General features: G+C 39.2%; 1 protein-coding gene across 6 annotated transcripts in view; it reads right to left on the bottom strand.

Moving 5' to 3' along the window:
* Adamtsl1 (ADAMTS like 1) overlaps nucleotides 1-14,848 on the bottom strand; it is a 933,106-nt gene that overhangs the window by 170,700 nt on the left and 747,558 nt on the right. For all 6 annotated transcript variants that reach the window (XM_076564473.1, XM_076564474.1, XM_076564475.1 and 3 more), the window contains 2 exons: nucleotides 13,767-13,914; nucleotides 11,004-11,088 (listed from right to left, as the gene is read on the bottom strand). In XM_076564473.1, the coding sequence (XP_076420588.1) occupies nucleotides 11,004-11,088; nucleotides 13,767-13,914 (233 nt within the window). The remainder of the gene's footprint in view (nucleotides 1-11,003; nucleotides 11,089-13,766; nucleotides 13,915-14,848) is intronic.

Genomic DNA, 14,848 nt, shown 5'->3' with positions numbered 1-14,848 from the left:
GCCATGAGCTCTTAGGATCCACTTGTCTCTGTCCCCAAGTGATGGGATTATAGGCCTTGGCAGCCATGCCCACCTTTTCACTTAGGTGCTGGGCATTCGAACTCAGGTCCTCATGGTTGAAGAGCAAGTGCTCTTACCAACTGAGCCATCTTCTCAGGTCCCCCAAATGGAATTCATGATTCACCCCCTCAGCAATATATTCAATTTTCAGTCTTCTCTATCCCAGCAGGTGTTTCTACTAGCCACTGGTTAGAAAAATTCACAAGTTAATCTTGACTCCTCAATTTCCTTTAATTCTTAATACTGACAGGCAGGTCAGTTCTATCCATTATCCCCTGAAAAACTATTTTACCCTCATTAACTTTTTTTCCATTTGCACTGTCAGCACCAACCATTAAATAATATCAGCTAACAGTTATACTTATTGCATATGTATTTCATGTACATGACTCACCAAACCACTGAAAGATGGGCCCTGTTGGATATGCTGTAAAATGGGTAAAAGGGATTACCAGTGTCTTTTCAATGAAGCACTGGTATTATTCAGTGACTTGACTAAGGGTGGTCTAACTCTATGAGAGACTGAGACTTGAAATGTCTTTGTCTAGATATTTCTAACTCCATGTGATATTTTTGAAAATTATATTTTCACAGTGCTACCTTCATTCCAATTTCTAGATTGAGGTACAGAGATCACCAGTCACAATACTGAATAAGTTACAGAGTCAGTATTCAGTCCCTGGCTGACTGATCTTCTACCATGCCCGGCCCCTCAGTGCCATGTAAACCAAGATGACAGAAGCTAAGGCTGTGTCTTTTCTTGATGACCACAGCAGCCACATCTGTCTTCTATCTCTGCTGCTACCATAAGTCATTCTTTCAATAATATGACATGGTACTTAAAGAAGAAATCTTCCTCTGGGTACATTATGTCATCCTTGACCTTCATCTCCACCTTCTCGCTAGCCACAAGTCTGCTTTCACTTCTATGAAAGCATGTAGTTCTTTCTGATTCAAGAGTTAGACATCTGTGGACACTTTCCTGGTGGCCCTCTCGTTTGTCTCAGCTTAGATTAATTTTCTCAGTTATCCTAGGCCTTCCTTCCCTCCTTTCCTCCTTGCGTCCCTTCTTTTCTTCATTCCTCTCTCTCTCCCTTCCTCTCTTCCTTCCTCCCTTCCTTTTTTCCTACTGCGTGTGTGTGTGTGTGTGTGTGTGTGTGCTTGAAAGATATCAATCCCAGGTGTCATTCTTCATGTGTCATCCACCTATTTTTTTTTGACAGGATCTCTCTATGTAGTTCTGGCTATCCTGGAGCTTACTATCCACCAGACTGGGCTCAAACTCCCAGAGATCCTCCTGCCTCTGCCTCCAGAGTACTGGGATTAAAGGCGTGTGCCACCATGCCTAGTCTCGCCTTGGACTTTTGAGGCAGTGTCATTTATGGCATGAACTTGCCAATTAGGCTAGACTGGTTGGCCAGTGAGCCCTGGAACCCTGGCTCAGTCTCTCTAATGCTTGGATTATAACGTTGTGCCACTATGCCCAGTGTATCAATGTAGATTCTGGGCAGCAAATGATGCACTTTATTACTAAGCTATTAACACTTCCCTCCCCCTTTCTTCCTTTCTCTCCATCCCTCTCCCTCCTGCCTCCCCCAACCTTCCTTCCTTTTCTTTGCTTGAGTCAGGGTCTTACACTGTAACTCCGGGGTGACTTAAAACACACTATGTAGTCAAGACTGGCTTCAAACTTGTGGCATTCTTCCTGCCTCAGCAGCCTCCCAAGTGCTGGTGTTAATGGCGTGTGAGCTGGTGTGCACAGCCCAGCATTTCATTTTTCTGATGGTAGTTACTTATTTTTTTTTATAACTACAGAGTTCTGTTCATATTGATGACTTGTTGGGTAGCCAAATAGCTTGCGGCATGTTTAAACTCTGTGACAACCACCCTTCCCCCAAACCTCACTGAAAATGCTGTTTTATAGAAGAAAGGATTCTGAGACAGATGCTGACCTTGTAATTTATACATGACTCTCTGGCCAAACATTGCTTTATCTTACTGCCATCTATCCACCCAGTAGAGAAGGCCTTGGAGCATTCTGGATCTCATCTGAGGTTACAGGGACTCATGGAGAGCCTTTATCTTGTTAAAATTTACTTTAAAAAACTCAGCACATACAAAGCGTTTGTGGGGTTAAGTGATATGTTGTTAGCTGCAAATAGTGGATAGGAGCAGAGTGAAATTACTGTCTTCACAGATGACAGAGGAGGACGTGACATCGCTTGAGACCACCTTTCTGTGCTCTTCTGCTGTGTGTGAACAGAGCATGACTTGCAGGCTTGCTCTTCCGGAAGACCCTCTGACTATTTAAAAGGCTGTATCCCAAAGGGACTAAAGACGCCATGTGGCTGACAGCTATCTGTGCATCTGTGGTCCTCAGCTTAACACCACAATGAAACTTTAAATCCACACCACTCAGCCCTGACTTTGATAAAAATCTGAAGCACTGTAAACTCAGAATACTTTGTGTGAACCGTTTCTTCTTCCAGTGGAGTGAAATGAGTTTATCTTGCATTTCTGTAAAGCTTTCTTTCCTTTAGTTCAACAAGTTTGGCAGAGCTTTCCAAAGAAAAGTTCAGTTCATTAAAAATGACCTTAATGGACTTAACATATATTGGTGGTGACAGGGTCCATGCTTTATTTTGGCACACAAGGACCCCATTAATTTGTCTTTGTCACTCTCTAGGGTTCAGCTGAGCAAAAGCTCAGAGTTAACTTTCTGAAGACAGCTACAGAGTGAGCAACATTGATGATGGTGGAGGGGATGATGAATATAGGACTTCTTGGATTGCAATGAAGGTCTTTACTGACCACATAAAAATGGCTCTGTCTGTGCTTTTGACTTTACTATTGATTTTGCTGTCTCTGTACATGCTGGGAGCAATCAGTGGGGATCGTGTGTATTAACTCAGAGTAGGAGAAGGCTGCTTTTCCACAGAAGCAGTCTCTGAACCTTCCTTATCCATTTTTATAATTTCCCATGCATTTCTTTTTAATTAAAACAAACAAAAAACCCTATCCTTTGTATGTTAGGATAAACCCTGGACTGAGATAAAAGTATGGTACACATGATTCTTCAAGGAACTTCTGAAGTCTAGAGGAGAAGGGGACAGGCAGTAAGACGGGGTGATGTGGGAACTGCAAGCTGAGTTTCAGATGAAATCTTATTTATATTGGGTGATTATTAATAGATTTTGACTCTCCTGAAGGTTCTCTAGGAAAATCAATGGTTCGAGGAAAGGTTTAGTTATGGAAACAGGTAATATATTCGATATGGCCTGCACTAGCTACTTTAGATATGTTAATCCTCATCATCTCTATGCTGTAGAGACCACAGTGTTCAATTTACAAATGAGGAAATGGAGGCTCATGGATTCAGTGATTACTCAGGCCCATTGTTGCTAATAGAGACCCAAGTTGGGGCCCACACTTGACCATTGTGCAGCACTGCTCTGTGTGGAGAGATAGACAGACAGAGCCCCACTCCTTGTCAACTCAGGTGGCAGCTGGATGTATTTGAGAAAAAAAAAAAAAGCGACTCTAGGAAACCATAGGCTTTTTAGTTTGGTTTCAACATACAGGTTTGCCTCAGTGAAGAATAAACAGTGACAGAAACGCGTGATCATATGCCATGGAAAGCCCAGTCACCTTTTCCTAAGTAATAATTTTGACAGCAATGCCAGATTCAAATAAACTCAATCATAAGCTGCCAACTGTTGGTTCAGATCAACATGTCCCTCCAACCCTCATAGTATATATATTAATTTCATCTATTTTTTATCATTTGTGAGCTGTGACATATTAGCTTAACTATTCTGATATCTTAGCTCAGAGGTAGATATAATTCTAACCTAGATAGTACAGAACTGGGGTTCTAACATCAATTATACCAAAACATCAAAGAACCTTTCTATTTTGATTTATTTATTTTATCATTTTACGTATGTGAGAGTTTTGCTTGCATGTATGTGTGTGTACCCCATATGTGCCTGGTGGCCCCAGAGGTCAGAAAAGAGCATCAGATGATGACTGGAGTTTTACACAGTTGTGAGCTCCTACATGGGTCCTGGGAATTACATCTAACTCCTCTGGAAGAACAAGTGCTTTTATTCACTGAGCTCCCAGTGACATTTCTTAATTCATGTAGAGCTCACCTGTTTAATTTGTGGATACACAGCCAATATTCAAATTGGAATCACAGCCCTATTGCTTCTGTGACAAGAATACCCAGAGGTTTCTTTGTTTTAAAACATTTACTATTATTTCTTATGTGTATGGGTGTTTTGACTGCACGTACATCTGTGTACCACGTGTATGCCTGGTGCCTGCTGAAGCCAACAGAGGTCATGGGATTCCCTGGAACTAGAGATACAGACAGTTGTGAGCTGCCATGTGGGAGCTGGAAATTAAACCCAGGTCCTTTGGAAGAGCAGCCAGGGCTCTTAGCCATTGAGCCATCTCTCCAGCTCTAACCCTGAGGTCTCTTGAGAGTAAAACACTATTAAGTAACTTTTGCAGTATCTGTATCTACCACAAAGTCACTGTACTGAGCAGGTGGCTCACTGGAGTTTTAGCTCCTGCTGTTGGAGGCATGAACAGTGAGTAGATGCTGTGTTCTTCCAAAGTTATCTATTGTGAAATGTATAATTGTGCCTCAGCATCTGCTACTGCAGGAAATATGCAGGGTAGGGATAATTTCAGTGGATGGGGATGGGGTCAGGAAGGGAGGAACTGGGAAAGAGAGAGGGTAAGACACGAGAAGACAACAACTGTCTACTTAGTTGAGGGCATCAGCTCACTGCACACCAATCATGCTTCTGATGCTCAACCTGCTCCTGCACCAGCATCCTTTTTGTTGACTTGAATTCCACAGTATACTACTTGCTCTTACATGAAATGACTCCTGATGCTTAAAACGTCTATTTCTGTGCACAAAGAAGGTATTCCTTGATATGGGAGATGGCTCAGCCACTAAAGATTAAGGCTTGCATCAAAAAAGATTAAAAAAAAGAACTTGCTATTTTTCATGGCCTGAGACTCATAAAGAGAACAAAACTCAGGTATCTTGTATTGCAAATATAAAAACCATTGCTGTCTAAACCCTTCACTAATGTTTGATGTACTATATATTTTTTGGGGAAATATAAGAATTCATAGCACACAGCTGAGATTTCTAACCATTTTCTTAAAATGTACATTCTTAAGCACTAAGTTAAGAAATTTACATTACCTAACAACTTAATAGGGTATAGATATTAATTAAATATATTGAAGCATAGTTCTAAATGTATTGAAATGTTGTCTCCTACAAGATAAACAAGGCACCCAAGGACTGTAGGAGCATCACGGGGACTCTCATTGGTCCTTCTATTTAGACCCAAATCCTTGTGGATTCTATTCACACAAATGGAGTTCACAGATAAGAATTTCCTTTTGTTTCTTACTGAATCAGTCCTGTGGTTAACCTGATGCCATCTGGTATCCAGATATCACTGCTGATCTCTGACTGCTTTTTCTTTTCCTCTGGCTCATGTCAAGATTATTTGTGATAATACATTTAAGGCCTGATTATTACAATGAAGCTTCTGAATAGCTTACTAACCAAAAATGTTGACTGAAAATCTGCTAAGATAACTCAAGAGTTTTAAAATGCAAAATCAAGGCAGAAGGACTGCCTGATCTTACCTTTGCGAGTCAGTATCATGTGGCTCTCCACCTGGTAATGCCAGCTAGTTGATGAGGGGATAGTTGGTTAATATTAATGCTAATGTATTTGCTATCTAGAACCTGAAGGACATTGTACATCACTGCTTACTCAGAACCAATTAGGAAAAACTGCCAGCAACTGAAATGTACATGGGAAGAACTAAGCTTCCCTCATGTGCTATTAGTTCTTGTGTTCTCTATCTGAGATGTTTTGCTTTAGAAACCCCAAAGTCATCTAGGAAGACAGTCAGAGTGCTGGTGCATCTTGCTCACACTTGGTTTGTTGTAAATATAGCTCCCTTCAAAAGCTGCCCTCTAGGACATTAAGGAATCTGTTCCCACTTGAAGGAGTTAAGGAGATGAACATTTTCCTTCCAGTTCCATGTCAGATGAGACTTTTTAAGACAAGCCAGATGAAAAACAACATTTCTTTAAAAGTCTTGGAGATCACCATTGTATGAGATATTTTTTTTTCCTTTCAAGAAATTAAGCTGACAAAGAGGTCATAATTTGTACTTGTCAAGTGGTAGAGATGGTGATGTGTACATCTCAGCAAAGACTGAAAGCAAGGTGGGGAGATCGGTTTCAGTTTCTACCTGATCAAAGTATCCAATTGAACAACTACACTGCAGTTTTGAACTACCACCAAATAAAGTTACTTCTGATGATTTAAAGGCAATTCCTTTATTTCATTGGAAACAACCTGATAGACTCCACTTGGTTTGCTAGTGTTAAACCTAATGAAACAACTCGGTTCCAAAGCAGCAGAGGAAAGTTCCCCCAGCACACCCTCTTCTGCCCTTTCTAGTGTCAGTAGCACTACCACCCTCAGAAAACCCAACTCCCAAGAATCCTAACTGTAGATGTTTATCTTCAAACATGTGTGTCACAGGATTTCTTTAAAATATTTTTTGACAGCCTTGTACATTTATCTAATGAACTTCCATCGTATCAGTCACCATTCTGTTTTCTCATTTACCTTTCCCTTTCCCAAAGAAATCTTTCTGCTCAGCATGCCCTTCTCCTACTAGTGTGTGTGTGTGTGTGTGTGTGTGTGTGTCTATTTGTTTGAGATCCACTGAACTTAGAGTTTTATTTTTTTTGACAGTGGGGGTGGGAGGTAATTTACCCAAGCAAGGTCCACTGATCAATGATTATATTGCTGAAGAAGATGACATCTCCTCCTAACAACTGCTAATGGCTAATAGTCCCCCTAGGAATAGTGGGGCTGCATAGGTTGCTCCCACATCTATGATGCAATGTTAATTGGCCTAATCATATTTCAGTCTCCCACAGCTAATCATATCTACAGTGAGTTCATGAGTGTAGTGGCTATGTCATGTCCAAGGACTGCGTTTTGCTACATATTTCACCATTGCCTGGCTCCTACAATCTTTCTACCATCTCTTCCTGTGTGTTCCCTCAGTCTTGGAGGGGTGATCAAGTGGCCCCATTTAGAACAAAGATTTCTTTTGATTTTTCAGCTGACAACCTTGGAGATGAGTTTACTCCACTGTATTTATTTTTACGACTGTCTGTGAGCGGTTTCGTTCATGAAAGCTCCGAATCTGCTTACTTTTCAGTTTGATGTTTGGATCATATTTGCCCTGTCTTACTCAATGGGAGAAAGAAAAATTCCTTGTTTAAGGATTCATCCTGGAGCTGGGGAGATGGCTCAGCAGTTAAGAAGGCTTGCTGCTCTTCCAGAGGATCCAAGTTTGACTCCCAGAATCCACATCAGATGACTTAAGCCGGGGGCCTTACATGGCATGGCTTACATCTGATGGCCTCTGTGGCTAGTCTCATACCCCTCTTGTACTTAAAATAAAAAAAGTTTGGGGCTGGGAGAAGTCTCAGCAGGCAAGAGCACTTTCTGCTCTAGCAGAAGACCCTGGTTTGGTTCACAGCTGCCACATGGTGGTTCATAACCGTATGTAACTTCATGTCCAGGGAGTCTAACTCCCTTTCTGGCCTCCAAGGACAATGGACACATGATACACAGACATACATATAGACAAAATACCCATACACATAAAATAAGATTCTTGCTGTTTGTTGCCAAGATAACTGGTTAAAACTATGTCTAGGGGACAAAATCAGCACAGAGGTGTGGATTCCCATCAGAGAGTTCACACTTCCACTTCTGTACACATAGATGACACATTTGCCACAGTCCATTTGCCCAAGGTCCATCTTCTGTTGTTGAGGAACAAAATGGCATCTCAGAACATTTGTGTTTTGTTTCTGGAAGTGCTGTGGGGGCAAACTAGGTAGCATCTCTGGAGCTGCAAACTCCAGCCCTCAGATGAAACTTAATAGATGATGAATCTATTTCATGCAAAATGATCCAATCTGTATACTTATTTCAGAGCTTCTTGGAGATATATCTGCATTCATATAATCCACACAATGTTTAGGTTAGTGGAACCACAATGTGAGAACATTCTTGTGTTCTTTAATATTTTACTTATTTCTTGGCAATTCAGTTTTTGGTCTTTTAGCATAGTTTTCTTCTAAATATATCTTAGAGAGATTGCCTTCCAACATACTTCTGGCTAGTGCTAAGCAATTTTTTCTTTTATTTTGGGGTTATTAGAAATATCTGACACTCAATAAGGACATTTCCATATGCTAACAGCTTAAATACAGTGATTTTCCTGTATTTATTTAATGAGACAGGCTGTTGATAATATTTTCACTTTCCATATGGGAAAATCAATGATATTTGCTGCTTTCCTGTATAACTCACCCAAGCCTGCTCCAGTTAGTGCACGAGATAACAGCTCTCGACCTCTGTTCCCTCCAGCCTCAGAGCAGCAGTTGAGAACTGTCAGCTGCAGCTTCCACACATTACTGTTTAATTTAACCAATGTGAGTCTCTTCGGTGGGGGAAGAATGGCTTGCTGACAGTATATCATTTTTTCATTGTGCTTTGGAGAGTAATTATGGTTGTTATACACATTTGGAAGCATGTCTATGTGGTTTTTTGAAAAAAGAAAGAATTAAGACCATGCAAAATTATGTTTTTAAAATTCAAAATCAATTAAAAAATGTGACACTTAAGACCTTTCTGAGGGCTCAGCACATTAAACATGTAAGATGTATTAAAATGTGGAAAACATATAGCTTTCATTACCTAATTCTACAGCTGTCATTTATTTCATTTTTGGTATTAATGTAATTGTTGTTCTGAACATAACTGTATACATTTCCTTTACATTAAATTGGCACTCCAATTATAATCTACTTCAACTCAGATTAATCACACCAAGATGGCAATTCCATTACATGAAGAGTGAAATTTAATGACTTAATTATATATGCCTATGATTTCAATGGCTGAAAGTGTGGTTAGTTGCTTTAGGGTTTTTTATGAAAATTAAGCATAATGTATCTTAATTGGAACATTAGTGGAAAATGCACACCATAAAATATGCCTGATCATGGTCTATGAAATGCTTCTGCATAAGCATTTAATTCTACTTACAGGTTTCATTGGAGTGGTATGGACTAACCAGAAAGAAGTATAATAATAGATGCAACATGCTTTTGTTTAGTTTTAACTCTGTTCTATTATTTAATGTTAGTTAGAATGCAATATTACAGACAGATATGCCTCAGAACAGATGGCAAAATCTAATGTATAAGGAGAGCAGACTGTTTCCATAAACAGTACACAGTTTGAGGAGTAACTGAGTCAGCAATGTGACCCTTTGTCTCAGATAAAACCTTAGTAGATGCAGAATGAAGGACCCTGATGTCCTCCTCAGCAATAAGATCTGTCAAACTAGGTCCTGCCTAGAGACTAGGTCCTAGCCACAGAAGGAGGGGAAATGTCTTCATCTATTTGATTCAAGTTTGTTTTGTGACCTTCAGCTGCCATCTTTTCTCCAAAATTCTGCCACCCTTGCTTTTCTTTAATTTTTTTTTTACTGTGGGATCTTTATGATTAAAAATAATTTATGTTTAATTTAATTGTTCTCCTAAATAAAATATGATATTTAATGCATGCACCATTTGTTTTTATTTTTATTTATTTTATTTACTTCTGGAAAATCAAGTGACCATTGATTACTGAAATTTCTTGAAACTCAGGAACACAATTTTACTTTCTAAAAAATTATATCAGATTTAGACCCAAACAGGATAAATTGGAGAAAAAATTCATTTGAATATCTTCATTTGTGTCTAGTAAAATTTACACTTCGGCTTGAAATTGAAAAGTATATGATATCCTATGTGTTCTACTGTGAATTCCTGAAGGTTGGGATCTCATGTCTTGTATGTCCATAAATCATATGGACCCTAGTATCTACATTAAAGTAATCTAGAAAGGCTTCAAACTGTGAAATGACTTTTATTATATATGGAATGGATCAGTAAAGTACATTCCCCTGTGTGAAAACAGTGCAATAGATATGCCTGTTAGCATTTCTAGTGGAATCAGTGTATACGGCTCTACCAGTCAAGCTGCTTTTATGTCCCTTCCGGGTTACTTTTTGAAGTCTGTGGTAAATCCCTGCCTACTGGTCTAGATTTCACAGTTTACAAATGGAACTTGTATAGTACCATAAGTAACTGGGTAAAAACCACCATCTTTCCAATGAAGAAGTAAAGCTATTACATGCCTTTTACCTTTATATATATTTTATTTACTTCTAACTATTTATTAATAGCCATACTACAAAGCTCAGGGATAAGGAGAGTGGAATGCTGTGCCAGACTTTCATATCAGATCTGTCTGTCTGTCTGTCTTTTTATCCATCCATCCATCCATCCATCCATCCATCCATCCATCCATCCATCATCATACTGGGGATTAAGCCCAAAGCTTTGCATATGCTAGGGAAGCAAGAGCTCTACCACTGAGCTACATCCCAGCCCATCTATAATCTCTTTTATATCATCAACCTGGAATTTCTCACCGTTGGCTCCTTGCCAAAGGAAAAAAAATTGGAGAAGAGGACAAGAACCCTATTTGTTTCTTCCTATATAGGACAAAACTGAAAAATACTTAGATTTAGTCAGGAAGAATATGAAAAAGTTCTAAATCTCATTTGAATGCAATTAAAGTTTTGACCAACACTTGGCAACAGATCCATCTCTGACTGGAAAGCCCAGAGGGCTCACTCCCTCTTGGGAGGATAGTAACATATAACTTAGAATCCATGAAAGCCACAGCAGTGAGACCCCGCTGCTAATTCCCTTCAAAAGGAGAGTCCCCATCCTGAACTTACGAAGGCTCTTCAGACACAGCAGCTCCTTCCTCTAGCTCCTGGGCTTGCTTGAACCATGGCAGCTTGGCCTCTACTGGAAGTTTCTCTGAGAATAAGTACAGTGGGAAGGGAAGAGGTTAGAAACTACCGGAGGGTTCATGGCAGTTCCTCATTCTTAGTTATAGTTTTGCAGTATGTGTCATGCTGACAATTGCAAATAATTATTACTGTGACAAATAGCTGTCTCTGAGGATGGTTGCATCAAGAAGACTGGCCAATGGATTTAAAGAAGGTTTCTTAACACTTGTGTCTATACACATGCTTCTCCTCTCTATGTTGAATGGCAAGGTCCTTTTATTATAAAAATCCCTGTTAGAAACACTGACAACAATAGTACAGAGAATCAACAAAGCACCAATGACACCTTTTAAAATAAAAAGTCCAGTCAATAATACTGTGGTATTTTGTATAATTGTTTTGCCTTTTGGCTAAGTGTGATCTTATTTTGCATTATCAAAACCAAACAAATTACCATGCTGAAATTTGTAAAACATTGTTTTAAAGTTCTGGCTTGTTCAATATTGCCCTCAAGGTTCAATAACAATGGAAACATCTGCCACTGAAGGTCCATAAACCATGATTTGATGTGTTTTACCTATTCATCTAGCTTTGGGCAAACAACTCAAACAAGCTTCTTAAGTGCTTCCTGGGGAAAATGTGGAGGAGAAAAAGAACTAGGGAGGCTCTAACTGCCCCTATAGAAGTCACTGCCAAGATTCTCATTTCTGACATATTTATTAAGGTCATTTATGGGCATATTTGCCTTTATAGTATGAGCCAGTGAAGTTCTGTCACCATTTTATAGCATATAATTGCAAAGATGAAAGAAATATATCCACATATGCATGCACTATGGAGTTATGTAGTATTTTAACGATGCTTACAGAGTCAAGATCACTGCTTAGCTGTGAAAAATCCAGATTTTATTCTTGATAGTTAACTACAGACAAATTTTTCTTCCCTCCAAAGCTGCTTGGTAAAGATAGAACTAATAAATAATTGGCTATTTTTAGTTGGGTTTTCACTACTTGTCTTCTATTTGCAGCCATTGCTTATAGCTACAAAACATAGCAAGAAATGGGCAGCTGCCAAAGATGATAGCCTCATGGGTGCAGGGCACCTGCACATGCATCATGTCACAGCTCCACCATCCACCCCAGTTAAATGACAGCCAGTGTAACGAAGTGTCTACCTTGGCACCAACAGCAGGCTTGTGCTCCACTATTGATTTGAGTCCAGTGCTTGTGGCAACTTCATCTGATACTTGAAGATATTAATGATAGTCTGCTTAAAGGTAATGTCTGGAGGAAACCCAGTGTGAGGCAGGGGGCAGGTCAAGAACCCTATTACACCATAGCTCTTGTAACCCTCTCATGATCTCCCACATTCATACTAATGTCTCCCCCATTTTACAGAAGAGTAAACTTAGAGTGAGATTATTAAGAATAATTGGGATTTCTGGTCTGTCCTTCTGTTTTCCTTTTAGACTATTAAGAGCTCACAATGCTACTCATTCAGATAATAAGTATAATGAAGCACTACCTCATGGCTGATTTTCATAGAAATGTAATGTCTCAAAGAAACAATATGAAGAAAGAAATGGGAACCATCTTTGGCATTAAAATTACAATGCTGTATTGTATAGAGTTCTGAACATCCAAATGGTTTTTGATTCTGAGTTTTCCTGTTCCATTGACACACCAACAATACTGTCATAGAAATGTGATCAATAGTCACACTGATCTGAAAGATCCAATATAATTGTAATGCCTCTTGCTTAAGTAGATTTTTTTCTAAATTAAAAAAAAATCATTTCTGACATCTATTAAATTCGGATATGTGTCACAGTTCTATGTCAAATTATACTTCTGGAATTCAGCCTCATATTACTTTAATTTTCAATATAGGAAGTAACAGTTTTCTGCTTTCTCAGTTGATGCCTGTGACTTCCCAGCATATGCCAGGCTCAGCAAAGTAGAAATATTTGGATTCGTTCCTTGTTTTTAAAAGAAATGTGGATAGTAAATTACATATACATACATAATATATATACAATCTGGTCTCTCTTTATGAAGATGAATCCAATATGTTTCAGCAATGATTTTCAAACAGTTGGAAGACAAGTGTATACATAGATTTCTACATGTGCTACTTCATAAAGGATGTAGTCAAGATGGTTTGAAATGACAATAATCATGTTAAGTGAAATAAGCCAGACTCAGAAAAACTAATACAAGGCATGCTTTTTCTCATAATCAGTGTGTGTGCGTGCGTGTGCACCCATACACACACACACACACACACACACACACACACACACACACACACACACGATGCTGAAAAACAAAGGGACTATTTTGGCAGAGACAATGGACTAGTGACAGGGACAAAGAGGTGCTGTGGTAGGGTAAGTGCAAGTTACAATGATATATACACATATAAACACACACGCATGTATACTTACATGAATATATATGAATAACACATAATATGTGAATGAAAATGCCATAATAAAAACCATTATTTTGCATAAAAACTAAAAATACTGTAAAATAAGACAAAAAAATTTGAAGATGTAAAGAGAATCAAGTCTATTTAATATAGTCTGTGTTATAAAGAACCATTGCTAAGAACATTTAGGACACTAGAAAACAACCCAAGGAGATCTGAGATGCCCGGGTGCCCCTCATCATGGAGGAAGGGTAAGGGCCCCTGTTCAGTTACCTCTGGGTTTGTAGCAGGGCGTGGGTATGATGCATTCTTCTTTTATGTGGGGCTTCGTTTTTGCACTGCAGCCTCCTGTGTGCATTCCTCGGTGGTCAATGCAGAGGACCACACGGTACCTGAGGCCCTGGCCACATGTCACTGTGCACTGGGAAGAGATGGCAAGAGAAAGAGAAAGAGAGAGAGAAGACTCATAGGCAAAGCCCGATTAATTTATTTAACTTCCCACCCAAGGCATGATATGTAAGTATACTTCTTAAAAAAATAAAGTTTCACATACATATATGTATGTGAGTCCTTCTGGTGGATTTAAGCCACTTCTTACCAGTTATTTGATCTTGGTTCTGTTTGGGTTTCAGAGGTGAAGTTAATTAAATCATCCTTTAAACGTTTTTTAGGATATCATTAATTAGTTGTACTATGTGCAAAGACAGACTCAAATAGAGTACCACAAAAGAGACACAAAGCTATAGTTTGTTCAAGTTCAATTGCTCATATAACCTTATTTAGTTACTTTGTGCATATCTGCCCAAAATATGAGAAATACAAGGATATTAAGAGATGTTAAACTACTACCACAGCTAATTTATACACAACATAGACAATGCAACTGATTGTATTGAAGTGGGGAAAAAAAATCATAGGAGCTGAGTCAATGGGCAGAAGGAGAGAGCATCTCTGATAACTCTGCCAGCCCTGGGGCGGGTCTGATACAGGAAATGCCAGGCTTTTGAATCTGTCCTGACAGACACAGCGCAGTGCTTTTTGTTGTTATGTTTGTTGTTGTTGTTGTTGTTTTTGTGGATAAGGACACAGTAGTTTGCCTCCACATCTTGCTATCTCCTTCCCCATTCCTCTTTTTTACATTTTTACATCCTGTAAGCAGGAAACCAAGAACAGGTGTGTGTGTGTGTGTGTGTGTGTGTTTGTCTGTGTGTGTGTCTGTACAGTACTAAGGACTAATCCTGAACCTGTGGCCTCGGACATAGTAGGCAAGTGCTCTACCATTGAGCCATATCACTAGCCTTTTCCTTTTTAAATTTACTCTTTATTTTGAGGCAGAGTTTACCTATATAGCTCAA

This window comes from Peromyscus maniculatus, chromosome 2 (assembly GCF_049852395.1).
Source record: "Peromyscus maniculatus bairdii isolate BWxNUB_F1_BW_parent chromosome 2, HU_Pman_BW_mat_3.1, whole genome shotgun sequence".
NCBI lineage: Eukaryota > Metazoa > Chordata > Mammalia > Rodentia > Cricetidae > Peromyscus > Peromyscus maniculatus.
The sequence above is the reverse complement of the archived record's forward strand: the minus strand, read 5'-3'. Positions and strand labels throughout refer to the sequence as shown.